The following is a 27164-nucleotide window of genomic DNA, read 5'->3' as shown; positions in this document are numbered from 1 at the left end:
TGCTCTGATCCAGTTCATAAATATAGAACAAGTTACAAAAGCCAAGCTGCTGTGCAAGTTTAAAACATGCAGAGGGATCTCACTGATGCTCAGAGGAGGTGATTCACACGAGAAATATTATGTGTTATTCACCAGTGACACAATTGTATATGATACCAATAAGGCCTTTCGTTCCCAATAATTTAGAGCTATTTTTTTGGCTCGGCCACAAATGTTACGAAGGAGGTGCTGCCTTATAAATCACACAGTTAACATATTTCCACGGGAAATTAGAAGCAAAACCTGCGACGTCAAATATCTCCGTAAAACAGCAATGGAAGTAAAGAAAAATGTGTCAGGAAGCAAACCCACTTTCACTGTTCTTGGCCTTTCCAGTGAATTATTCTTCCAGAAAAGCAATTCAAGTAAATACCCCAGATGCCGCCGTATACAAATATCTCCCAATAAACACAAAAGAGCCTGTATGCTTTATCATAGCTGCTTTCGGAAAATAACAATACCTAGTTTAAACTAGGCAGGGCAATAAATCTGCAATGAATTCTAAAAACAACTTAACCAGAATCAAATGCAGCATGCAGCAGGTTTAGGGCATGGCTGCTGTTTGCCTTCGAGTAAATTCCAATTTATGGCAAATGTAAGGCAAACCTATCATGGATGGTTTTGGGCAACGGGAGATTTGATGCCCTTGGAGAGAGTGGGACTTACCCACTGGGTTTCTATGGCTGAGCAGGAATTCGAACCCTGGCCTCCTGGAGTCCTAGGCCTACATTTCAACCTCTATGCTATGCTAGATGTTATAGACATTTGCCGGTCCACAATCAAGAGTAATCTTGTGGCAAGGATAGGATGGCTGGGGCTACAAGGAATGAAACATGTGTGACATGTAGACTAGGGATGGGTTTGTATTTTAATTTACCACATCTAAAATCTACACACAAAATAAGACACAGTTATATGGTCATGTGCATACTTTTAAAAAAAAGAATGCACAGGAAAATGAGTAAAATAGGGAGAGTGCACATTAAAATGGATGTATTTGGGACAATGCACATAATAATGCACTGACTGAGGAAAATCCAATTGCAAAAAAGGCATGTACGAAAGTGGACTTTTCGTATCCACTGGGGTTTGGTTCCAGGACCCCTTGAATACCTAAATGTATGGATGCTCAAGTCCCATTGTATAAATGGGATATTATTATCATTATTATCATTGTTACATTGGGCCCTTGGTATCCACTGGGGTTTTGTTCCAGGTCCCCTGTTGATATCGCTTCCGGGCACAATATAAGGTGTTGGTGATTACCTATAAAGCCCTAAATGGCTTGGGCCCGGGGTACCTGAAGGACCGCCTCTCCCCGTATATTCCGTCCCGCACCCTCAGAACATCTGGGCAGCAATTACTTAGGGTACCAGGGGCTAGGCTTACCTCCACCATGAGGAGGACTTTTTCCATCGCCGCCCCGGCCCTTTGGAACACGCTGCCCACAGAGCTCCGCTCGGCCACCTCCCTGGCCCAATTTAGAAAGGACCTAAAAACCTTTCTATTTCAGTCTGCATTCCCCGATTAAGTCCTAACAGACCTCCCTTCCTCTTTAAGAGCAAGAGGATTGGCTAACGGGGCTTTTAGTTTATTTTCATCTCACTGTATGTATTTTTATATTAATTGTATGTTGTTTACCTGTATTGTTTTTATCCTGCTGTAAACCGCCCTGATCTTTGGAAGGTGCGGTATAAAAATAAACATTTTATTTTATTATTTTTTATTATATCTAAATCTGTGGATGCTCAAGTTCCATTGTATATAATAGAATATTATTATTATTATTATTATTATTATTATTATTATTGATATTAGATTAGGCCCTTGGTATCTGATGGGGTTTGGTTCCAGGATGCCCCATGGATACCTAAAACTGTGGATGCTCAGGTCCAATTGTATATAATGGGATATTATTATTATTATTATTATTATTATTATTATTATTATTATCCACTGTGGTTTGCTTCCAGGACCCCCCTTGGTTACCTAAATCTGTGGATGCTCAAGTCCCAGTGTACACAATGGGATATTATTATTATTACAGTATTATTATTATTATTATTATTATTATTGGTATTACATTGGGCCCTTGGTATTCACTGGGGTTTGGTTCGCTTTTTGGAAATTGTGTGTGTATACACACACACACACACACACACACACACACACTATTTTCAAGCCATTGATGTTGAATCCATAGATAATAAATCCATGGGTTGAGAGGGCCAACTGCATTAGTAAAAGGGCATAGAAAAACATGGATATATTAGCTTTCATCTTTTAGTTTGTTTTTTTTAGAAAAACAATTGCAAACTGATGTTGAAAGAGAATGAATTTAAAGTTGGGGAAACGGGAGCCTGAGCGCAATTGAACTTGACAGATCCATCCATCACTCGTCTGGAGTTGTGACGGATGGAGGCGGCCAGGAGGTGCAAAATGCCAGCATCGCCACACCATTGCAACACCTGAGAGGTTTCTCCACCGTCACCTGCAAGTTTTGTGGAAGAAACACCTTTTGGCTGAGCAGAAACACCAACAAAGCTCAGGAACGCTGAACTTCCGGGGGCTAAATTTCAAAAGCAACATACCTTAGTTAAGAAAATGGAAGGAATAAACCATACCTGGAGCTAAGGGCTATAAACCACTTTTCCTTTAAGCAACCAAACAGAAGGATTAAAAAAAAATTGGATTCAGCAAGTTCTCCCTAGAAATATTGCTATAAAAATATTGATTTTTTGTTTTTAAAACCCCAACTCAATTGACTGAAAAGTTGTTTGTATAGCAGTATTGGCCCAGGCAATGCGCTGGAACAATTTTGCTGCACAGAGTAATCAAGTGCATTTCTGAAGCATAATTATATTGCCATCAAAACGAAGCAAAGATACCCTTCTCTGCAAGCCATAAACCTAGAGAGGCAGTAAAAACCCCTAAATGTGCCAACTCACCGCCTCCAATGAAATGGCGTCCTCCAAACAGCGTAACCCCCTCCCTCCCCTTGCTCTCCCCTTAAGCCACGGTTAGCGCAAAAGTGATCAATATCTCAATCTCCATAAACTATTTCAGTAATAGTTACTTCACCTGGAAACAGAAACCGAATGCTTCTGCTCAGCGACCTGAAACGTGCCTCCTTGTTTGCGGAATGTGGGTAATATTTCATTGCCATAATGGATATGACTCTGTGCGCCGTTTTAGGAGGACGCACACACAAAAACGCAGCATGCCTTTATTTGTTTTTCAGTTACAAATCAATACGAGGGGCACACTTTCTAGAAACATGCGCAGAGTATGGAAAGCTGGCAACAAATACAAAACCTAGCAGCAGAAGAGTCTGTAATTCATTTTGTTCGACAAAAGGAGCATCAGTTCACTCCAATGCAGTGCGGGCGACTGATGCCAGGGATAACCACAGCAGAATCCCAGACACCTGTAAACCTTCAAATCTGGTCATTTCAATTTGGCTCCCATTGCAACACATTGCATAAATAATGCAGTTTGACACTGCTTTAACTGCCATGGATCAATGCTATGGAATCCTGGGATTTGTAGTTTGTCGTGGCTCCAGAGCTCTCAATATCTCCCAAAACTACAGATCCCAAAATTTCATGCCATTCAACGTCAAACGGCATTATTTCTGCACCCAAAGGCAATGTCATTCAGTGCAAAGATTTAACTGTCCAAGTCTGAAGGGAAGTCTTTTACCCCCCAAAATGCCAAAATAATAATAATACATATCTCCCCAAATAAATATCCACAGTTAAAATTCCACTCTAGGCTCCAAACTGCAAATGTTTTATCATGTTATGAGTTCTCCCAAGGAAAAAAGTCATTATTAGATTTATATCCCGCCTTTGTCCCAAGATGGGATTCATTAGGATGGCAACGCCGGTTTTAGTGTTAGCCCTTAATTCTGAATAATGTGTAATTCCACCCCTGAGATCTCACCCAGACAGATGCACAACTTAGGGGTAAATTGCTGCAGATTAAACCAAGTTAAAGATGTAACATCTTCCCATAATGGCAAGGTGAGCAAAAAAATCTGTCATTTAACATATATATATACATATTTTAAAAACCTCTTTTGAAAACAAAACTTTTGCGCTTGCTAAGACATTTCCAACCATGTGTTTTGTATGCAGAAAAATAGTTCCCTTGGAACAAAATCTTTATCATTCCCTCTGGGGCTTCTCTTATGAATCTTTATTTGAATTCCTCGCGGAGTATTGTTTCACCAACACTGAAGACTATTAAGTGTGAATATTTGCATGATGGGACTTAGGCTTTTGCAATAAGATAAAGGTTCTCCTTGCAAGTAACCCCCCTCCCCCCTTGCTATTACAAGCATTTAATGTATTAAAATTAATAAGGCTTTGTGTAAGCAGCTTCTTCTGGCAAATGGCTGGGGGAGTTTGCAGCAAAAGGTTCTAATTGGGGTGCATGCAGGGATTTACTTATTATTTTCCCCTAGTAGGGACAAGCATGTGTAAAAGTAGGGAGAAGCAGGACAGTGAAAGAGCATCGAGGGAGTAGTAAACATAAAAATTGCATTAACTTTCAAGGCCAGTTGGTGCAAAAGAGGTATGGCTGTGGCGGTTCATTCTCTTACTTTCAGGTTGTAGGAGTAAGTAACCCACAGAAGAACGTCCCATTTTGGAAAGAGGCTTTACCCTGCTTCACCTTTCATCCTCTTCTCTAGGTTTCCATCCTTGTTTCTTCTTCTTTTGCCCTAGCTCAAGGTTGGCTTGTACCAAGAGCAGTGAAGGCAAGCATATTGCTCAAGGTACCAATCTCATCTTGGATGGGCTCCATTTTAAACCCAACCAAACACTTTTAATCAAATAGGCTGGAAAATCTTTTGGGAGTGTTTTAGTTGTGCATTCCTGCATGCCAGCCAAAGGGGAAGAACTAGACAGGGTTCGGGGGAGCTATGAACAATTAAACAGTTTGGGGATTAATTTGTGGGCTAAATGTGCATTAATAAACTTAGGGCCTGAACACACAGGCCAAAATAAAGCTGCTTTGGGTCACTTTGGAAGTATGCTTTTTAATTGACACACACATCTTAAGCTGCACCAAAGCTGCGTTCCAGTCCTTAGGACTAGAATATGGCTTTGGCGCAACTTGCGGCCTCTTAGAACACATGCAGCATTTAAATAGAATACTTCCAAAGTGACCTGAAGCAGCTTTATTTTGGCCTGTCTGTTCAGGCCCTTAGATAACCTTATCTTTCTCCCAATCCCACAAGGTTTATATTGAGATATATGGAAAACTATCTTTTCCCGAACATCATCAGGGGCTGCTGCTAATCGCATGTACGGTATATATTCATGTATTAGTCTAGAAATGTCAGTCAAAAAATTGACCCCAAAAACCGTTATCAATGTACGCAAGGGGTTAAGTACTGTTTTTTAACTCTAATTTTTTAAAAAGGAACCATCCCCTGGCGAAAGGCAAGAGTATAATCTCTCCTGGAAGCACTGGCCTGCCTCTACTCTCTCATCCATCCAGCTTTTAGGATGAGTACAAACAGTTATGTCTGCTGGAATTTTGTTAAGTTCTTTGTCCTTTACATCCTTCATTACATGCCCCTATGTTTTACCCTTGACTTATCCACAGGTCATATCAAAATCCATAATTTTGGCTCTAAAACCTGCCCTCAGCTTATACGTGAAGTCGACATATAGTCGAGTACATATGGAACTGGTTTGTTCCTTCTTTCCTTAGTTTGTCTGATCTTTTTTCCATTTTATATTTTTTTAAACCCATATTCCTTACCTTAAATAAAATCTTCAATTTGGAAAAAACAAAACTTCTACTTGTTTATTCTCTTTTTTTACAACTGTGTCTGGCTTTTCCAGTTAGGTTTTGATAGAGATCTGGTCACGCTTCCCACCATGAACCCATTGACCAATGCATCCATTGGTCTGTATAGGGAACACTTTGAGGCTCAAGTACCCGATCCAGGGAGGGATCTTGAAGGGAAAGGGGGCAACGTGAGGGACAGGAACCCCAGGATTGGAACCCAGGACAGCCTGGAGAGGGGATCCGAAAAAAGCCATTGCCTCCTCTTTCCCAAAAGTTGGAGCAAGCAAGGAAAGAGTGCAGGGAGAGAAAGAGCGGGACTCACTTGTAGACGGTTCCTCCGTTGCCGTGACCGAGGATGTCTCGATACCGTATGTCTTGTTCATTCATCTCCACGAGGAAGAAAGAAAAACAAAAGAGATGTCATGCCGCGGATGGAAGTGTCAAGGAAAAGCAACTCTAGGCCATAAACAACCAGCCGTCTGGGTCATTTCAAGTTCAGCTGCAAGAACGAGGAGATCAATACAACATTTGCTGTCCAATTTATAAAAGACAATACACCAAGGGATGAAGTGATGGAAAGTTTAATGACAATTTGTTTGCCTGGGTCATTTCATTAAAGTTTGATAAAAGGTGTCAAAATGGAATGATAACATTGCTCAGGAGGAGCAGATCACGGATACGGAGAGGAGGAACGGGGGCCCTGGGCGCCCAGAACAGCCAAGGCCTAGGTCAGCGAAGGGGTCAAGCTGGCCCTTGGACAGGACACTTATCCGTTCAAGCAGCCAGGAATGCCTTGCTACAGCCTACCTAGAGTTGCAGAAGAGTCACCAAGAACAAGATGTTTAACACATTTAAGCAAAGGCGCTTGGCTGCCTTGAGATTGCACCAAAGCAATGCCTAAAGTGCTCACAGCCTGAGCCAGTCCCTTCACCGTTAAAATACTGAGAGCCATCTCCAGATCTATGAGTTCTCAGACGACTCTCTTTGCCTTTAGCAAATTCATGGTCAAACAGCTCTTTTACCTACGGATCAGCCCCCTTACACCTCCATTGGCCCTTGGGTTCCTCAAGTCAAAGCCATGTCCACAAAACACAAACAGAAAGTTAGTTTCATAAATGGACTGCAACCAAAGCCTACCCACAACATGAAAAGCCCAACACACTCGTTTTGTGAGAAAGGGGCCAGCCAACATGCTTTCAGTGGATTTGTAGATTCAAATCACACAGTGGGATCATCTTATTTTAAAAATCTACTTGAAAGCCACGCAAGGTGAATTTAAACATGTTCTCTGTTGCACTAAAATGCAATGCTTCTTTACCCAAGGTCTAAAGCCTGGGCAATCTGTGATCATTAGAAGCGCGATGGCACAAAAGTAGACTTCATATAAATTACCTGTTTAGCTTCTTGTAGTCTACTTAATATATTGAAATTAATTAATACACAATGGGCTGTCATGAATCAAAATTAAGTCTTAGACTATTGGGTTTTTTCCCTTGTTTCTTGAATGACTTCAGTTTTTCCTTTTCCCCAAAAAAAAAGCAAAAAAAAAAAGCAGGTCAGCAAGCAGTTTTAAGTAATTCTGCCTTTCCTGAAATGCTGTCTTTCCTCACAAGCAACACGCCTAAGGAAGCCGTGAAATATTACCTAGGCTCATGAATTTAGAAGACCATAGCTACAAAAACTGTTGTACTGCGATCCAAGTAAAAACAAATTAGGGACACAATCCACAAAGGTGTTTCCTGAGCAAGTGACGAAATCCACATTCGCAGTTGCCAATCATTGCAGTGGGAAAGTTTCCCTGATGAATTCTGATGTAGGTCAGTTACTTTAATCTACCTTTGCTCAGGGACATCAGAGGAGAAACCCATCAGATTTGCATCACTGCAAACCGAGCCACATGTGCAACGAGAAGCAAACCCTTTGGGGAATAGCAGCTTTGAGGCTTAATTAAGTTGAGCTTTGGTTCAGGGAAGGACCGGGGAAGACTTCACAAGTGCCACTATGTCTAGGATTTGGCTAAGAGTGTTTCCTCATCCTACTTCATTTTAATCTGTCTTTAGTCAAGTAGTGTGGAGTGAACGCCTCTGCCATGCACACTTTGATCGCCAGTTTTGAAAAGGATCTTACCGCTTTCCTCAATCACTCTTTAGACTAGGGAAGTGATTCCCAAATTTTGGTCCTCCAGATGTTTTGGACTTCAGCTCCCAGAATTCCTGACTGTTGGCCAACCTGACTGGGGCTTCTGGGAGTTCAAGTCCAAAACACACAGAGGACCAAAGTTTGGGAACAACTGGACTACAGTGTGTGCTCCCCTCTGCTAAACCTTTTGTAATCTGTGACCCTTGAAAGCGACGAGGGAAGAGATCAAAGACTTATGGGCTACAAAATCCGGAAAGCTACAATTCACTTTCTGTGAGGTTGGTCCATGGCTGGTCTGAGACTTTTTGAGCTCTAAGGAAAAAAAACCTGTATCACATCTTTTTGTGCCTGCTTCTCTCCATTAACTAACATGGGCCTCACCCTTAGTAAGAAAGCAGAGAGAGCTATATGGAAAGTTCTAGCTTGGCATGTTCCAGGTTACTCCTTACCATCTTCTCAACCAGTAAAATGGGATCAGTGGGGGATTTTGCAGCTCAGATGTGCTTTGAGTTCACCTGACTGACAATGTTGGAGGAGTTAAAGGAAATTGCATTCAGGTATTTTTAGTTTCTTCCAAGAAGTCATCAGTTTCAGAGAGCTGAAAACAGCATCCAGGTCATGCTCTCTATGGAAACTTAACCATTCAGGACCTAAGTCATGAACATTCAGCTCTCTTTGACATTGCGAGAACATAACCAGAAGAGGCTCAGCATGGATTGAGCATACCCATAGGGTCCTCCTTCAATGCATCACTCTTTGTGGATGAAGGCTTTTCCAATATTTGGTGGAAGCGGGGATCTATATTTCCATATCATTGCACCCAATGGGTCTTTTGTAGGATTTGGTGAGAAACCATCTTGGTCTCCTTGACCTTCACTGGCAACTGTGGAGTCTCCTATAATTCAACATGGCAGGGAGTTGGACTGGATGGCCCTTGTGGTCTCTTCCAACTCTACAATTCTATGATTCTATGAATCTATGAACATTACAGATCCAAAATTCAGTCAGTCAACCCAAAATAACTAGGACTTTGGGGAATGTATGGGAATAATAACTTTTCTGAACATTCCAGATTCAAAACTCAATTAGTCAACCCAAAATAACTAGGACTTTGGGGGCAAGTATGGGCATAATAACTTTTCTGAACATTACGGATTCAAAACTCAATTAGTCAACCCAAAGGAACATGCCAAAGACCCCTACTAACATGCCCAATGTACATAGGAAACTGGAGGCCTCAGTCAAATCAAAACAACTAGAACTTTAGGACAAGTCTGGGGCATATTAACTTTTCTGACACAGCCTTGATTGGCCATCGCTATTAGCAGAATGAATGGAAAATGAAAGAGTATCCAATTATAGATCCGTTAATAAAACATGCTTTGTTTATGTCTGCTGTCTTGGACAGAACCAGCATGCATCTCTTATAAATCATTAGAAGCAAAAATGCCCAATTAATCCTTATTTGATACGTAAAGCTCCAGCCGAAGCCGGGCCCTATAAGCTATCCCTCCTCCGTCCCAATCGAAGCCCTAATGGCTTCAGAAAGCAGTCACACTCCATGAGCAGACAATTGAGGAGATTTAGTAAATCCCACTTTATAGAGCGCAGACTAATCGGAAAACACAAGCCAGTCAAATGTTTCTTATGAACTGTTGACACGACATCAATGCCGAATCAATCGGCGGCATTTTCTCTGAGTGACAGGAAAGAAATAAATATTTATATCACATAACCTATATCAATGAACCTAGGCAGAAAGCTATTTCTAACCTGTCAATATTTGATTATCTTGAAGAATCGCATCCCCTTCCTTTTAATGATTAATATGAATTCCTTATTAAACCTAAGTGGAGGCTATCAGGGGAAAAATGTCTTTATTAATGCTTGCAAGCAGAAGGTGCAAAACGACGCGGGATAAAAAATCTCCGCTGTACTAAAATGTGCCCTCAGCCACCAAAGTGTAAAACAAGAAGACAAGAGCCTTAGAAGTTACAACCAAAGAAACTCCAACAACCGAGTGCAGTTATTAAATGGAATCCATAGTAGCCATTGGGTTTTCTTCCCTTATCTCCTCTCCCCAGTCAAGGATGCTCAGCATCCTCTGACATTAAGAGAGTTTGAGTACAATGGATTATACCCCTGATGTCCTCTCTTGCCCCAAATATAGAGTTTTGTTCCCTTCTGCAAGGGCCTTCTTGCATTCCTGGTTTATTGTGGGTTTATTGGGCAATGTGGGTATGTTCTAGAAGAGTTTATTCCTCATGTTTCACCAGCATCTGTGGCTGGCATCTTCAGAGAATGCCTTGGAGATGCCAGCCCCATATGCAGGCGAAATGCTAGGAACAAACTCTTCTAGAACATGCCCACATCGCCTGATAAACCCACAAAAAACTATGGATGCCGGCCATGAAAGCCTTTGTCTTTTTGCATGTCCCTTGACAACAAATGCCTACTTAGTACTGTGTCCCTTTGCCTGAGAACAGCCAACTGTAAATGGAGGAAACACACAACTGGGAGAACACTGTTTGCACAACAGAAAGGGCTGCTGGTCAACATACTCAAAAGTAAATTAAAGGGGAAAGTTAGTCAACCGTTCCCGCAGCCTTTTGTGCTGTTATTTCTAAGCCAACTATGCAGCAACACCAAAGGAGCGTGGCTAATGCCCAAAGGAGCTTGGCTTCTAAGCAAGTCTCCACATCATGAAAAATCCTCGTCGCTCTTCTGGGAAAATATAATACACATCTGTTCCCTGGCAGTGCTTTTTAAAAAAGAATGTTTTCCATATCATACCTCTTTTCCTCCACCTCCTCCATCCTAAAAGTCTTATTTTATTACAAAAATCTCATTTATTATAGAAAAGCATTGAGTAACATGTTAAGCATGAGTTAAAGAATAGGAAGCAGGTCAAATCCGTGTCCTCATATTTCATGCAAAAGTCCTAATCTGCACTAAAGAAGGAGAACTGAAATCCATATTGCTAAGTTTTATTTAAACAATTCTGACTGCAAATAAAGCAAGGCTGCGGTGGTGCAGGTGTGACCCTAGTGGGACCGTCCCCATCTATTAAGAGCGCAATGTTACAGGTGATGCGCTGAAGGACAAGCGTGAAGACCAGCTTTTATCTTCTTGACACGCTCAACTACAACTACTTGATTCATGAAATGCCAATGAGGCTCGGAGAGGTCACTGTGTGAAGGCGCTGAATACGCATCTGAGATAATTAAGATTTCAGCCTTCGAAACATGGAAGGGAAGTGAACAGCAGTTAAGAAAATCAATAAGAGTCTTTTATTTGCCGTGACACAGATGTCTCAGTCAATAGTGTCTAATAGGGAGGCTTGATCGCGGCGGACAGGTGCCTGCCTCCAAGGCTATCAAAGGGCTTTCACCATGACAAACATTAAAACTTATTTATGTTGCTATTGAAGAATCTCACTGCCTTGCAGGTACTTTCATTTAGTGGTGTATATTTAAAGTCATTATGCTTCTCTGGGCCTTCCTGTCTCTTTGAATCAAAACTGGCCAAGAAGGACTTGCCTCGCGGTATTTATTTGCCCATCAGTCGCAAGGCTCTTGCATGCAATTGCAACAAGGAGGTGTTCCAACATTTCTCTCTTTTACAGTGCGAAATGCACAACGGTTGGTGTGGGATGGGGTGCCCAAGAACCCATCAACATATATACTTCTTATGACCACTTTTCATTATTCGGTGTTTGGTATCACGTCTGTTGACACCCGTATGCAAAGCCCTAACAAGCCAGAAATCCTATTTTGCTATTCAAAATTGATTAAGTTCTCTTCCCCTGAATTGAGGCAGCAGAACGATGGGTGCGAGAGGCCCTTCAATCTATTTGGAGCTAAATCTGATTAGCGCCTTTTGAAAAAGGGGAAGTAAATTGGTGTGCCAATCCAAATCAATCAGGGCCAGAGACTCCTCCGTAATGCAAGTCCCTTCGCAGCCTCGCCTCGACTTTATTAAAAGAACACATTACTAATAAGTGAGCAGTAAGCATCTCCAAGGCATGTTTCTATTTGCAATGGAGCCCGGATTGCATTTCCCCCTCCAGCCCCATCCAAGCACCTACCTGGCCATTAGCTAATATCTTCTTCAGCTCTGCAGACGACTTCTTCAAACTGCAGATATGGAAACGACAAAAAGGATCAGGAGGAGAAAAATAAATACATATTTCAGTGACTGTATAATTGAATCTATTGAATGGAACCCCTGACTTGTATAAAAAGGCTGACAGTTGTTCATTGTTGCCTATGCCCATTGTAGTGTGAATGCAGCATCCACATGCTCATCCTAAAATGTCATGTAAAGGAGGCCTCCACAGATTTCATCTTCTTTCATTTATTCTCCTTTTAAGATTCAATGGGGTTGCAAAGAGAAGACCTGGGTGAAGGGGGAGAATATTGAGAAAGCCAGATATTTGGGGCTAGAGGAAAGAAAATTGGACTCGGGGGATCTTTGTTTCAGATTCAGGTTCTCCGTCTGTAAAATGGGAATGGTTGCAACGTACCAAGTGTTTCTCTAAGACAGTGGTTCTCAACCCTTGATCCTCCATTTATTTTGGACCTCAGATACCAGAAGCCCCAACCAACTTGACCAAAAATCAGGAATTTTGGGAGCCGAAGTCCAAAACATCTGGAGGACCAAAAGTTGAGAACCACTGCTCTAAGAGGATTAAAGATCAAATCCATTTAGGCTCAAATGCACTCTAGAAATTTCAGTCAAAAAAAAAATATGACCCAAAAATCCTTGGTCAACTTATCCATGAGTCCATGTAAGTCCTGTATTTTAACTGCTATCAAAAAAGGAACCATCCCCTTCTCTGAGTAGAGTTGCAAATGGTGAGAGCTAAGTCCATCCCAGGAGCAGCTAAAGAAGATCCGACCCTCTCTACTCTCTCCATCATGATGCCATTTCTGGACTTTTTTTAATGTTTTGGCAGGAAAATGGCACTTCTCTTTGGAATTTGTTATTTTTATTGGCATGATGCTTTGTGATGGGGTGGACCAGAGGCATAATACTGAACAAAGTGAAAGGAGGGCCTGGGCACTGAACAAATGGATGAGTTTATGCAGCAAACATTCATTTTAAGAGAACCTATTTAAAACTTCCTGCTAGATTTTCACCCTCAAAGGTTAAATATCAAACAAGCCACCTAAGTCCCACTGCCAAACAAGTCCCTCCTGAAACTTTTAAAATAAAAAGGATTTAAAAAAGATATATATTCTTGACAGGTACACACACATCTTGATCATTGATCACGGCTGAAATAAAAACACGTATGTGGTACCTTTGTTCTTTAATAAGCCACTTGTCTGCTGGACTGCTTTAAAGGGAGAGCATTTTTGCCAAATGAAATGTACACTGATCTTGTCATCTCCTGCAACCAACAGTTTTGTGAACATGAAACAGAGGCAGACTGTCAGCGACTTCAAAACAGTCCCTCTGAACACAGATGGGTTTGGGAGAAATGAAAGCCAATTAATTGCCCCATTAGATGTCAGCCTCTTCTCAAGGCATTGTTTGTTGGGCACTTTCAGAACTGGCTCAAAGTACATAGAGAGAAAACAAACAACCATGGATCAGGGAGTCCAGTGTGGGAGAGAGAGAGAGAGAGGACTGCTTTATAAAATATAACTACTAAGCCTCAAATATTGAGTAACAAATGTTATACTCCTTAATATTCTCCTGACCATCATTCTCCTATTCTTAGTAAGCAAGTATTTTATCTTAAACCTCAGATTTGCCCATTTCAGCTGCTGACCATTATGGCCATCAAACACAGCACTGAACAATTTCTCCTAGATTTGGTTAAATACTGCAGGAACTCTTCCAGTAGTTCAGCAACAGCACTTTCAAACGTCCAGAAACCCTTCGTTGCCCACTAAAACCAGCATGGCCAACCAGTTGCCTATAGGAAGCCCTCCAAGAGGACAGGAACCCACCTTCTGCCTTCTATTCCCCAACAACTCAGATAAAGAGGCATCCTGAGACTGATACTGAAGGGAATATTTATCTGTCCTCCATGGATTTGCCCAAGCTCTTTTAGAAGCCATCCTTGTGGTTTTGTGGCTAGGAATAGCATGGTTCAACTGTTTACTCTGGGAAGAAGAACTTCCTCTTCTATGTTCTCAGTCTCCACTACTAAGCTTCTGTGGATGAGGCAAGATAGGAGACATCCTAGCAAGCCATGGTCTTTCCAGGCATAGTTTCATGATGGAGGTCCTTCCAGCCCTCCCATCCCGTCTCTTAAGTCTGCAAACACAGAGCCATCTTGGCTTGTCTCTTGGGCTCCATCTGTATCATAGCCAAGCACAAATCCTGGTTCTTCTCCCATTTCTCCTTGACTCATTCTGCCAACTGCTATAATCCCCAAGGTGTACATCTTGTCTTTCTCCCAGCCACAATGACAGCAATCCCATGCTCCTCAATGTAACAGGAAAAGGGCTTATGCTTCAGACATCTGGTCAGAACACACCAAGGTAACACTGGTCTATATCAATTAAGAGACAATATTTTGGAAAGGACCACTATATATATATAACTTATCCAATGTTACATGCAGAGTTTCATCACCTTCATTCTTTTTTACTTGTAACACAACCTGCTGGGTCAGTAATAGCAGCCTTGAGCCCCAGGACTGGGGAAAAGATGGGATAAAAATAAAATATGATAATAAAAATCCTATTTTGCAGAATCTACCCCAAGGCGCAGAACAAGTGAATGCACCCACAGCTGGGAAAGGGCTTGAAATCTGGTCTCTAGAGGTCATTTTCCTTGGTGCCCCTTCTGTGCCTTGGTCTGGCATTAGTTTGCCTCACACTACAATCTATACATTATGACAACTATCCATCCTTTAGAGGAAACTCTTTCCCCACAAGATTAAAGCAACCGTTAGCACAGGAGGCCAGTTTGTATGCTACAGATAACGTTTCTTGAAGAACTAGGTTGTCCAAATGCACTCCCTGCGTAACACTCTCAGCCACTAACATTGCTTTCAACAAGCCACACACACTGAAAAACCCTTGCTAAAACCTGGTCAACCGAATCCCCCCGAAGTTGCTCGGCGTTTCCCCATTTGCTTCCGTTAATTACTATGCAGGAATCACTTCTGGGGTTCTGCTTTAATAACGAAAGGCACGCCGCATGCTCCTCTCCTTGGTTCTTACCTATTGCTTGGAAGGGAGTCTGGGACGGCTGCACCGCTATTGTTAGCAGACCCGGCGCGCGTATTTACCTGCAGGCGGGAAACGAAGCTTTATCAGTTGTTTCTATTCAGAGGACATGCTTCTAATTAACCTGTAATTTGCCACGAATTTTCTTATTTCGCTAGGAAGGTTAATTAGCAAGTTGCCGACGGTGGTGCAAACCCAGCATCTATGTAGGTTAGCACATTGTGTTATGGAGGAATTGTGCTCCACATTTGAAATGCTTGGTTAAGTGATTCAATCAAGAAGAGGCACTCGATAAGGCTTTTGTTCCATTCCTATTAAATACATATCCTTCTCCTGCCCCCCCAAACCTCTCCGCACTAATATATCAATTAGATTTGCCTAAATGTCACCAAAAAGGCTGAGATGACATTGCCTACAAACTATAGGCAATTTGTGATCCAGAATCCTTGTAACGTTACACAGATGTGTGCCAATAAAATGAACATTAAAGCATAAATATTACACAATCTGTGGGCTGTTCTTATGCAGGCGCAGATTAATTACATCAAATCAATGCAACTCTTTTCTTTCTGGATTGGAGTGGAATTGTTAGGATTGTCCAAGAGCACAGCATTTGCAAAATGTTCACATTTCAATGGAGTAGCAATGGGGATGTAGTAGGGAGTTGTGGTGCCATTATGTGTTTTATTTAATAAAGCTATTAACAAAACCAAGAAAAGAAACATTCAGATAGCTCAGACACACCAAAGAAATCTTTCCTCCTCTCCATATTGCTTTTTTAAAAGGCTCTGCTTGTCAAGGCTCAAAAAAAGTACAGTTTTTTTTGACATTTCAATAAGTGGAACAAAGCATTGCAAATCCATCTAAGTTTACCGAAACAATTATTGAAATTCCTACCTTCAGGCCATGTATGTTCCGTTTCCCAGGAGGTTTGCAAGCTGAAAGAGTAATTGACTAAATTGTAGAACACATCAGGGCCATTTACAAATTTGCTCAAAATGAAAGCTTCTTTTAAAAAAGAAAAGAGGGCAATACAGAAATGATCAGGGAGAAATGATTGGGAAGTGTCTCTCAACACCCAGAGCATGAATTACAAAACAACGTTTCTAGATCTGCAGGACTGTACATGTTTTTTTAAAAACAATAAGACTGATATATATTCTAGTTCTGCTTTAAAATACATCAAAATCAAGATAACCGTGAACTATCACAAATAGTTTCAATGGCAAATAACACTTAAGTTTGGCTTCCATTCATTTTCACACAGTTTAGTTTGACATGAACAATGAACAAACTGGATTTGGAGCAGGAGCGACACAAGTATGCCAGGCGTGCCACAGACTAGTCGTTTGCATTTAATGTAATGAGCACATTAAATGTTGTATATTAAATGTTATTCAGTATTCTTATGTGAAAGATGAAAAGATGAGGACCAAACCCAAGCATCTCCGAAGGACACCGAACACCAGGTATCACACAAATGGAGAGGATCTCTTTAGTTATTTACACAAGACTACTGTCAGGCTGTCCTTAAATATAGGTTTAGGGATGAAATACTGCAGAATGGAAAACAATTGTTCCTTAAAACCTCTCAAACTCTGCATCAACTTTGTCTCCCCCTCCTCACTCTCCGCAGCCCCTCCGTTTTTGCCAAATGCTAAAGCCGCAAAGGCTTCCAGCTATATGTTACAGACAGTTCCCATTTTAAAACTACAGTGCCCTACAAATTGTATGTTAAAGGGCCTGTCAATTTTGATTGATTGTCTGGGAAAGGATGGATTTGGTCCCTCTCCCGCCTTCCTCGGAAAATACATGCATTTCACTCCTGCTTTTGACAGCAGGAAACAAAGCGATTTATTAGTCAGGAGGACACAGAGGATAGTTATTAAACACAGCAGTTAGGGGAGGCCTGTGCAATTTAAACTACATTAAACATTACTATTGTACTTTTAAATAAGAAAGACAACATTGTCAGTCTTGGAAGTGGAAGACTAGGGTGGATCGGTGGGTGGAAAATCTGAAACGCGTCCAATGAAAATGCAATCAGCCATTCCTCATTTGGAGAGGAAGGGAGTAATTGAAGGGTTTTTTGGGCTATGTGGCCAAGTTCTAGAAGAGTTTATTCCTGATGTTTCTTTTTAGGACATATACAATATAATTGGATACAGAGTTAAAACATGATCTGGCTTAACTTTTATCTCTTGTATTGTTGTTATTAACTGGCCTCAAGTCAGCCTGGGCTATGTCCCAATGCACTGCTGGGGTGTGACCAGTTAAATCCCTGGGTTGCTTTTGGGTTTAAGGTGATCCCAAGGGCTCCCATCCATCTCAGGAGGAGTGGAGTGGGACCATAGGGAACCTTCCCATGCTGGCATTGGGCTCCTTTGCTTCTGTCTTATTCCCTGGGGGGCAATTTAAGAAGCAGGGCAGGAAGCAGAGAAAACCTTCACCATTCCATGAATGAGTGACCTCCAAGCCCCTCTGTCCTCAGCTGATCTGCTCAGGTCTTGCAAGATCATGGCCATGGCCTCCTTGATTGAGTCCATCCATCTGGTATGTGGCCTTTCTTCCTTTCTACTGCCCTCCATCCTATTCCTGGCATTATTGTCTCTCCCATGACATGTTTATGTTTTCTCATGTTATGTGTCTCAAGCATGACAGCCTCAAGGGAGAGTTCAAGTGCTATCTTCTCAAAGACCCATTTGTTGGTCTTCTTGAACATCCAAGGTATCCTCAGCGCTCTTATCCAAATGAGTTGGTTTTCTTTCTATCCACTTTCTTCATGGTCCAGCTCTTGCATCCATACATGATGATGGAAAATATAATGGCCTGGGCGGTCCTAACTTTAGTGTTCAGTTGTATATCATTGCACTTTATCTAGTTCTTTCATGACATGCCTCTAAATGAAATTGCAGACTAACACCTCTTTAGACTACTTTAAATCCAAATTAAAGACTATTCTATTCAGGGAGGCCTTCTAACTTTTGTCTTGATTTTATGACTATATATTTTATGACATATTATTTAGACTTTTTATAGTATTGTTATAACTTTGTTATAATAATATTTTACTAATTTTATAATCTTGTTTGTAGTTTTACATTGTTTTGTTTCTATTTTGGATTGTTGTTTTCTCTCCTCTGTAAAGCGCTACGTAAAGCCTATGGCGCTATAGAAATCAACGTAATACTAATAATGCTAATGATAAACCTCCAGAAAATGTACCAGATGATTGGACTGGTTACAATATCATCAATAATGACTAGAATTTGTTTAAGCGTTACCTCTTGGGTAGATCTGCAGAGGCACTATCAATTGTCCATTTACTTGCTGCTCCATTACTGTTGTATAATACTGCAAAACAAAAATGAGAGCAAGAGATTACACACACACAAAATACACAGAATGGAAACATGGCTTGTATGTCTAGCTGAATTTACAAAGCCCAGAGCATTAGTTGTGTCAGTGAAACAAAGAGGAAGTGTCATGCTCTTTCAGATGCTGTTTGGCATTACATGCTCTTTACTGGATTCAGGTCAACATATTAAAGTGGTTTGGTCTACTGGTGACTATAGAAGAACAGCCACAAAAAGTCCAAAGGCAGAGGTGCACTTGGCTGGCCAGGATTAGGATGACAAGGGTATAGCTATGCCCCACAAATAAGAACTATTCCCAAATTGAATTTTCTTTCAGTCCCCAAGTTTCTAGCATTCCAGGGTGAGATACTGGAAATCGTTCAAATTAAGAATTTGTCTAGTTGGTCTGCTCACATTGCCCTGGCCACTTTGCCTGCCCCTTTTCTTTGGATGCACAAACTGTATTTTTAAATTCACAACTGAAGTTTTAACCTAGGGGCTGAAGGAAAATTTCATTTAGGAGGGAAATTCTTATTTGGAGGGGATAGTATCTTCATTTTGCTCCCCTCCAATAGCTACATCCAGGTAGGATGAGAAGGATTTTCCAGCCCACAGCTAAAATAGATTCTGCACTACCTATTGACTCAGAAATAGATGTCCAGAACCGCTCTGCCAGGGAGGAATAACCAGCAAAGAGGCCAGAAAAACCTATTCCCTGCTTCCTCAGAAGGTAGAACTAGGTCTAATGGTTTTAAGTTGCAGGAGATTTCAATTGAACATTGGAAGGACATTCTTGACTGTGAGAACAGTTCAGCCATGGAACCAATTGCCCAGAGAGATGGCAGGGTCTCCTTCTCTGGACGTCTTCTGAGGATGCTCTCACTGGATATCCTGCATTGAGCAACCGGTTGGACATAGGGGCCCTTCCAAGTCTCTGATCCTATGATTCCCAACCTGTGGGTTCCCAAGATACTGCTGGATTACAATTCCCCCTAGGCATGCTGTCTGGGACTTCTAAGAGCTGACATACAACAACATTATGGACAGAGAGGATTGCTGCATCACCAACTCCTTCTTTGGAGGTCTTCAAACAGAGGTTGGGCAGGCGTTTCTTGAGAGTGTTTTACTTATATATTCCTGCATGGCAAGAGGGTCAATTACTTGACATTTCCTATGATGATATGAACATCTGGGCCCCATAGTTGGAGGCCATTTTGCTAGATCATGCTGGCATTCTCCATATCTATGAGAATGGAGAAGTAAAGAAAAACCATAATTTTAATGGATTTTCGGATTATATGGCCATGTTCTGGAAGAGTTTGTCACACATATTTCGCCAGCATCTGTGGCTTGCATCTTCAGAGTTGAATGATGCATTTCCAGAATGATGTATTTCCAGAATACATCATTTTGAAGATGCCAACCGCAGAAGCTGGCGAAACATCAGGAACAAACTCTTCCAGAACAGGGTCACATAGCCCAAAAAAACCACGAAAATCGATGGATGCTGCCGGCCGTGAAAGCCTTCGACTTCACAAAGAAAAACCATGTTTAAACCCTGAGACACACTCCAAGGCCCAAATACGATTCAGAAGCAGATTCTTACAGAAGCCCTGCTCCTTTCCTTTGTGCCGTTTTCACCAGAGAGGTTTCCGGCAGATCTTGCCCTGTGTTTCTTTAAAAATGAAAAAAGGCACAGTGGCCTTCTCCATTACTCAAACGGAGATGACAAGTAAATGAAATATCAATCATGTCAGCTGTCAACCTTTTGGGACAGCAATAACTGTTAACAAGTAGTCTGGAAAAATTGTCCAAAAAATGATTTGTCCTCCACATCTGAGCACTGGAGGTTGCCATGGAAAGCGAAGGTGCCAGTGGCTATTTGGAACACTGTTCAGGTATTCTTTTTAATGGGAAATTTGCCAGTTATTGATCCAAAACATGTACCCTTTGCTTCCAGATGGCTGCGAGCAACTTTCCAATCAGCGGCTGTCAAAGAAATTACTGCCTTTTTTTAAACCAATAGAAGACAACAGCAACGGTTCAGCTCCACTGTCACTGAATGGCCCCTTGTAAATTAACCAAATAGCACAAATAAGAAATTCATTTTCATTATCTTGTTATGGGGCTTCTAAAATATGCAACTCCAAAGACAAAAAAAACTGTGTTGTCCTTCACTGCAAACCATCAAACAACCTGTTGCAAAACTTTAGAAGCAAACTCAGAATAAATGAGGTTCAATGGCAACAAAACATATTTTTTCCAGACACAAGACCTACTCAGAAGATGACCTGTATTATACAATTTCTTCAGTTAACAACTAGACTTTACTTTAGACTTTCTAGAGAAGGAAAGGAACTTGTGGTTCTACAAATGTTTCGGTATTTCAACCCGCCATCAGGCCTAGTGAATAGAGCCAATGGGAAAGGATGAGAAACCCATGGTCCGACAACTTCTGGAAGGCAACAAGAGATGCCCATTTCTGTTCTTGACGTTGATGATGATGATGATGATGATGGCATCCCAACGTTCTTGGAAATGCCTCTTTCTTTTATTAAATTTTATTTTTATTCCATACTCTCTTACATAACATTGAATAGGATATTGCATTTGTATTGTTTTATATGTCCCTCCCCTCTCCCTCTACTATCTCCTAGGTTAGTTTATATTATTACACTTTATAAGTTTCCCCCTTTCCCTTGTGGTTTCCGCTCGCTCTGAAATTTTTCTTTTCTCTTTTGACTTCAGAATTGTTTTCTTTTTAAATTTGGAGCTGAGGGGTTTGCTGGAGTTAAAGGTGAAGGACCCCCGTGAATGTGGAAAAACCACAAAGAAAGAAAAAAACATTATTCTTTTTATCTAAGAGAACACCTCTAGAAATCCCAGGTCCTCCAATGCAACTCTATGGTCAAATCAGCCAGAGGTTGATCACAGAATTATGATGGAGGACCAACAAATGCCTAGAGGAGTGTTTTCTCTAGGAGCTTCTAGGTTCTCCAGCACAACTCTATGGCCAACTTCTGGCTGGAGGACCTAGAGATTCCTAGAGATATAATATAATATATTAATCAAGACCGCAAATAACTGACTCCGCAAAAGTCAATGTCACAAATGTGGAGGGACAACCGTAGCGGGAGAGTCCTTATTAGCTCTTACATAAACTTCCACCAGCTTGTATCCAAAAAACTACTCGACTATAAGGAATCCTCATGTATAAGTCGAGGGCAAGTTTTAGGGCCAAAATTACGGATTTTGCTATGACCCATGGATAAGTCGAGGGTAACACTTAGGGGCATATAGCAAAGGGCCTAAAGGATGAAGCAAAGCAAAGCAATGTCAAAGAACTTATAAAATTCCAGGAGACTTTACTCTTTCTGCTTATTCTTAAGACTGGATGGATGAGAGAGTAGAAGGGGTCGGTGCTTCACATATTATACTCTTGCTTTTCACCAGGAGATGGTTCCTTCTTTTAAATAAGAGTTAAGATATACTGTACATTGACCCATGGATAAATCGAGTCAGAATTTTTGGGGTCAATTTTTGACCTAAATTTCTAGACTTATACATGAGTATATATACAGTACTTCAGGCATGCTCAAAGGTCTGGAAGGCATGAACTTTTTGGTCTCCCGAGCCATTATCCAAAACCGTTTTGGAATTTCTCCTGTTCAGAAGCAATCTGCCATGCAGCCTAATGGTGCTGGTGTTAGAGAAACACAAATCCTTGCATGCAATATTGTTCCTGTTTACTTTATTTTGGGGCAGAGGGTTGTGTAATAACAGATGTTATTACTGAATCAAACTGAATGAGAATCCCTTGCATGCAGTGATGCTCAAGGTACATATTGGGAACTCGGTGTGTGGAAGGACGTTTTGGCCCGGATTGACTAAGTTCAAGGGAGAACTCCAGCCTGCTTTGAAGGAGAGCTGTCCATCATTCTCTCCCTTTAAAGGAAAAGACGCAAAAGACGACCAAACACCACCACATTACTCTGCTTTAATTGAAAATCTATGTTAATGTCTAAACGCACCCTCATTTATAAAATACAAACGACAAGTCATTTATAAGGATATGCATAAGTCATTGCGATTCAATAAGTAACTTGTTTCCATATTTTTTTGGGTTATTAAAAGACAATGCATCTTTAAAATCTCATCTGCCTGCTGAGCCTGCAGCTAAAAGATAACTCTTCTGAGAGAAGGGGTGAAAAAGTCTCCAGATGAAAGCAGATTTTGTTTTTAAAAAACCATTTTTTTAAGAGCCAAGGGGTTCATTTGTAATGAGCCGTTGCTTTAAGTACTGCATAAAAAAATACAAGAAATTGATAGTCCATTTAGCGTGCACTATATCTAATGCAAAAGTCATTAGGGTGCATTACTCTTAATGTTCATGATATGATCTGTAAGTGTACTCACTTTTCCTCTAAAAAAGAAAGCGGGGGCAGAAAAAAAGAAAAGAGGTGCTTCAAACTTTCATGCAAGATCCCAGCACCAAGATGCTCAAGCAACATTAGACTGAAATACTATCGCTAGATCTGATAGTATTTTTAACAGTTTAGCTCCACTAGACAAGTAGAAAAGGGCAGAATTCATTCAACTAATCACTCGTCATTAGAAGGTTGTGCAAATGCCAAACTCAACTGCAAAATGCTTCCTATTCAGTTTAAAATCTCTTATGGAGAAGCTTTATACCTGACATTGCAGCCAGTTTGTTATAATACCTACATAGGACAGCATAGCTTTCATTTCTTCATCGCTTCTGACAGTAATCCGGTCGCCATCCTCATCTTCATCTGCAAAAAGAAAAAGTTTAAGTTTAGAGTTACTCTGAAAACAAGTACATATATTAAACAGGACCTGAAGGAATTTAAAACACGGACGCAGTCAGACAGATGGCTAAAAATGCAGCCCTAGCCAATCTAAAAAACTTCAAGGTTAGAGTCAACGTTGTTTATTGTGGTCAAAGACCAAGAAATATACTGCAGAAGTTTAAAAAGAACAAGTAAAACGCTAAATCATTTATAACATTACATATTAAAATAACTTTTCTTACTCTTAGGCTGCATCCACACTGCAGAAATAATATGGGTCAACACCACTTGAACTGCCATGGATCAATGTTATGGAATTCTGGGAACTGTAGTTTTGAGAGAAGTTTAGCCCTCTCTCTCAGAGAGATCTGGTGCCACAACAAAGTGCAATTCCCAGAATTCCATAGCACTGAACCATGGCAGTTCACTGCGGATGCAGCCTTTATCTGAGCTGAGATTTAAATTAAACAGCTGGTCACTCTTTCTGAAATGAACAGAGACGAATATTCAAAGCAATAGGAAACAGTAAGAATTTCCAGAAAAATCACTCTTTGCAAGTAATTTCAGATGAGCATAAAGCATTAAACTATTAAACCACTGAACAGGGAGATAGGAAACTGAAAAGAAAGATCAAAATCATATCAATATTACTATATCTTCGGATCACAGGCGATCGTTTTGTAGTGCTTTGCAAAAGTGGCATCAAACCGCATTATTTCTACAATGCAGATTAGTGATTCCGAAACGCTGGTCCTCCAGATGTTTTTTGGACTTCAACTCCCAGAATTCCTGTTGACCAACCTAACTGGAGGTTTCTGGGAGTTGAAGTCCAAAACACTTGGATGACTAAAGTTTGGGGATTCCTGGAAGCACCTGTAGTCAGCATCTCATTCAAAAATGACACCAGGTTTTGAATTCTCAGGTGAAGTGGAGCATCTTTCTTCTTCTTCTTACGGTATAAACAATTATAGACAGATGGTTGATGGATATTAAAAGGAACTGTCTCTAAAACAAATGAGCATTATTTGTTATTTCATTATTCTGCCACAGATACTGTATTTCTCAGATTAAGTAGGAAGATCCTTTATCGCTCCACTGGAAAAAAAGAAGGTTCCCTCCTTCAAAACAATGCAATATAACACAGAGAGGGTTCAGAAGGGTTTTGCCAAGCCCTTCCGCTTGCCTAAAGCACAAACAAGGCGCCATTCCAGTCCATTAGGGATGCAAAAGTAGAACTAAAAACGGAGCCTGGATTTTACTACTATTGTCGCATCCTCAGAAGACGCGGAAAGGAGCGCGGCAGATGGCAGCCAAATATTCCAGAGCAATCTTTTTGCAAAAAGACGCAGCGCTGTCATGTGCTGGCAAAACGGTTTGGGATAAAAGGGCCATAACAAGCCATATGTCGTGCACCGTTTTATTTGCGGCGACATGGAGTACAACGGCGCCAGGCCCATCAAGGTCCAAAGGCAAGGGAGAATACAGCCCCAGGTAGAGGCAGCCGCCGAAGATGCACCGGAGGTAGCAATAACTAAGCAAAACAGGAGCTGGGAAGGAGGGCCATTAGCCGCCTCCAAGAAAGCCATCAAGTAGCTGAGAAGATGTTTAAACCAGCAAAAATTTTAGCTTTCAGCATGGAGAACATAACCCAAGAACCCAAGCAGCATCGATATAGGTTGACATATTTCTGACGCTGCTTAAATGGCAGGGGAAACAGTTGTCACGCCGGATGCAAAATGACAGGCGAAAGATAAGCACAGTGGCAGATGTTAAAGAGCAGCAAGGAAATCTATATATTTCTCAGGCAGGTGCAGCCAATGATGCCAATAACAAGGGTTCTTGCTCTGGCTGCAAGTGCCTCTTCCTTGTAGGCAGAGCTCAGCGGAGGTTGAAGCGCAAGGCTGGAAAAGATGGAAGGAGAAAGGTTGGCAACCCACAGCCATGTTCGCCCCACCGTTTGCATTGCACTGACCAGCTCTGATGGCTTGACCGGTGCCTCAAGAACTCTTCTCTGGCAAAAATGCAATCCCCAAGCATTGTATCGGTGTATTAGAGTGTACCCACATTGCAGAATTAAAGCAGTTTGACACCACTTTAATGATCATGACTCTGTCTTGCAGAATCCAGAGGTTTGTAGTTTGTTGAGGTATTCAGCCTGGCCTGTTATAGAGCTCTGGGGCCTCAACAAACTACAAAATCCCAGGATTTTGAAGGACAGATTTGTACAGTGGTATCCACTGGGTATCCACTGAGGTTTAGTCCCAGGACCCCACCCATGGACACCAAAATCTGTGGATACTCAAATCTCATTAAGTACAATGGGTATTATTACCACTACTACTACAATGGGCCCTTGGTATCTGCTGGGGTTTGGTTCCATGACCACTCCATGAACACCAAAATCTGTGGATGCTGAGATCCATTAAATGCAATGGGTATCATCATCATCATCATAGTGGACCCTTGGTATCCGCTGGGGTTTGGTTCCAGGACACCTCATGGATACCTAAATCTGTGGATGCTCAAGTCCCATTGTATACAATGGGATATTATTATTATTATTATTATTATTATTATTATTATTATTAATATTACATTGGGCCCTTAGTATCGGCTGAGGTTTGGTTCCAGGACCCCCATGGATACCTAAATCTGTGGATGCTCAAGTCTCATCATATGCAAGCAAACCCTGTGATAGGGTCCCCTTAGGGTCAGAAATGACTTGAAGGTACATAACAAGTCCTTTTCCTAAATGTTCACAGCATTTCATACTTATTATCATCTTGCAAATCACTGTAAAACATTTCTGTAAGTCTGGCTTATATCATTTTAATAATATGATAGATGAGGGGGCACAATTAAGATTGGGTTGGGACCACTTATTGAATCCCTAATTTGCTTGTGCTTTTGGACCTGAGATATCCAGTTCACAGCACATGCTCATAACCACCGAAGCTACTCCAGTCCTGACAATGGGACCTGAAACCAGGAATCTCTCTCTCTCTCATATATATACACACACACACACACACACTAATTAAGTTTCATTTTGAAGCCTAAGCTCTCCACAATTGTCTGGCCACCAAAAAGCATGGTCAGTGCTCAGGAAATCAGCTAAATCTAGAGAATAGGACATTCCAGCGACCAATTTAATGATTTATATTATTATTATTATTATGATGATGATGATGATGACCCAGTTCTTCCAAGAGCCAGCCACTGATTTCTGTCCTCAATAACGAGGGGGGGGGGGGGAAGCAAACCTCTGAAAATTAAAATCTCAGCCCACAAAGCCTCCAGGTACTTTATACTTTTCATTTAATTTGAGCAATATAATTGCGGCGCGTGCGAAGAGCACGCTAAGGTCACGCTGGTAATTAAAGCTATATTGTAGAAATAATGCGCGCTCGAGATGTGATTAAATAATAAAATATTACTTCGCTCGGCATAGCGTCATTAAACTCGCATCCGCGGATAAATATTTCACCGTAACATATTTCCGAACATAAACAATACGGCGTCGTCACCTTTTTTAAAATAAGTAATGGAGGAGAGAGGCACGCACATCCCCAAAAATCCCGTACTCACATTCAAAGGCTGTCGTCGTCGCATCGGGCAGAACCTGACCAATCACATCCTAATAAAAGTAAATAAATCTGAAGTCAGCTACATTTCAAACTCAAGATTGTTTTGCGCATGTGTCTATAGAATTATTAACATTCGGCTTTTACGGGTGAGAAGGCGGCAAAAGCGAAAGCGGGGCCATGTCTTCCTCCTTCCTCACCTTCAAAAAAGAGCCAAGATTCTTGAAAGGGACTTATTTA

General features: G+C 41.2%; 1 protein-coding gene across 3 annotated transcripts in view; it reads right to left on the bottom strand.

Moving 5' to 3' along the window:
• Positions 1-27164, bottom strand: part of LOC149307497 (dual specificity mitogen-activated protein kinase kinase 5) — a 127096-nt gene that overhangs the window by 94063 nt on the left and 5869 nt on the right. For all 3 annotated transcript variants that reach the window (XM_089539298.1, XM_089539297.1, XM_089539296.1), the window contains exons 2-8: positions 26929-26977; positions 23255-23322; positions 18458-18527; positions 16071-16111; positions 15168-15235; positions 12071-12119; positions 6167-6231 (exon numbers count right to left, since the gene is read on the bottom strand). In XM_089539298.1, coding sequence (XP_089395424.1) covers positions 6167-6231; positions 12071-12119; positions 15168-15235; positions 16071-16111; positions 18458-18527; positions 23255-23275 — 314 coding nt within the window. In that variant the 5' untranslated portion in view covers positions 23276-23322; positions 26929-26977. The remainder of the gene's footprint in view (positions 1-6166; positions 6232-12070; positions 12120-15167; positions 15236-16070; positions 16112-18457; positions 18528-23254; positions 23323-26928; positions 26978-27164) is intronic.

This window comes from Sceloporus occidentalis, unplaced genomic scaffold (assembly GCF_023333645.1).
Source record: "Sceloporus occidentalis isolate IW3139 unplaced genomic scaffold, rSceOcc1.0.p SCAF_9, whole genome shotgun sequence".
Classification (NCBI taxonomy): domain Eukaryota; kingdom Metazoa; phylum Chordata; class Lepidosauria; order Squamata; family Phrynosomatidae; genus Sceloporus; species Sceloporus occidentalis.
This window is presented reverse-complemented; position numbering and strand designations above follow the sequence as displayed.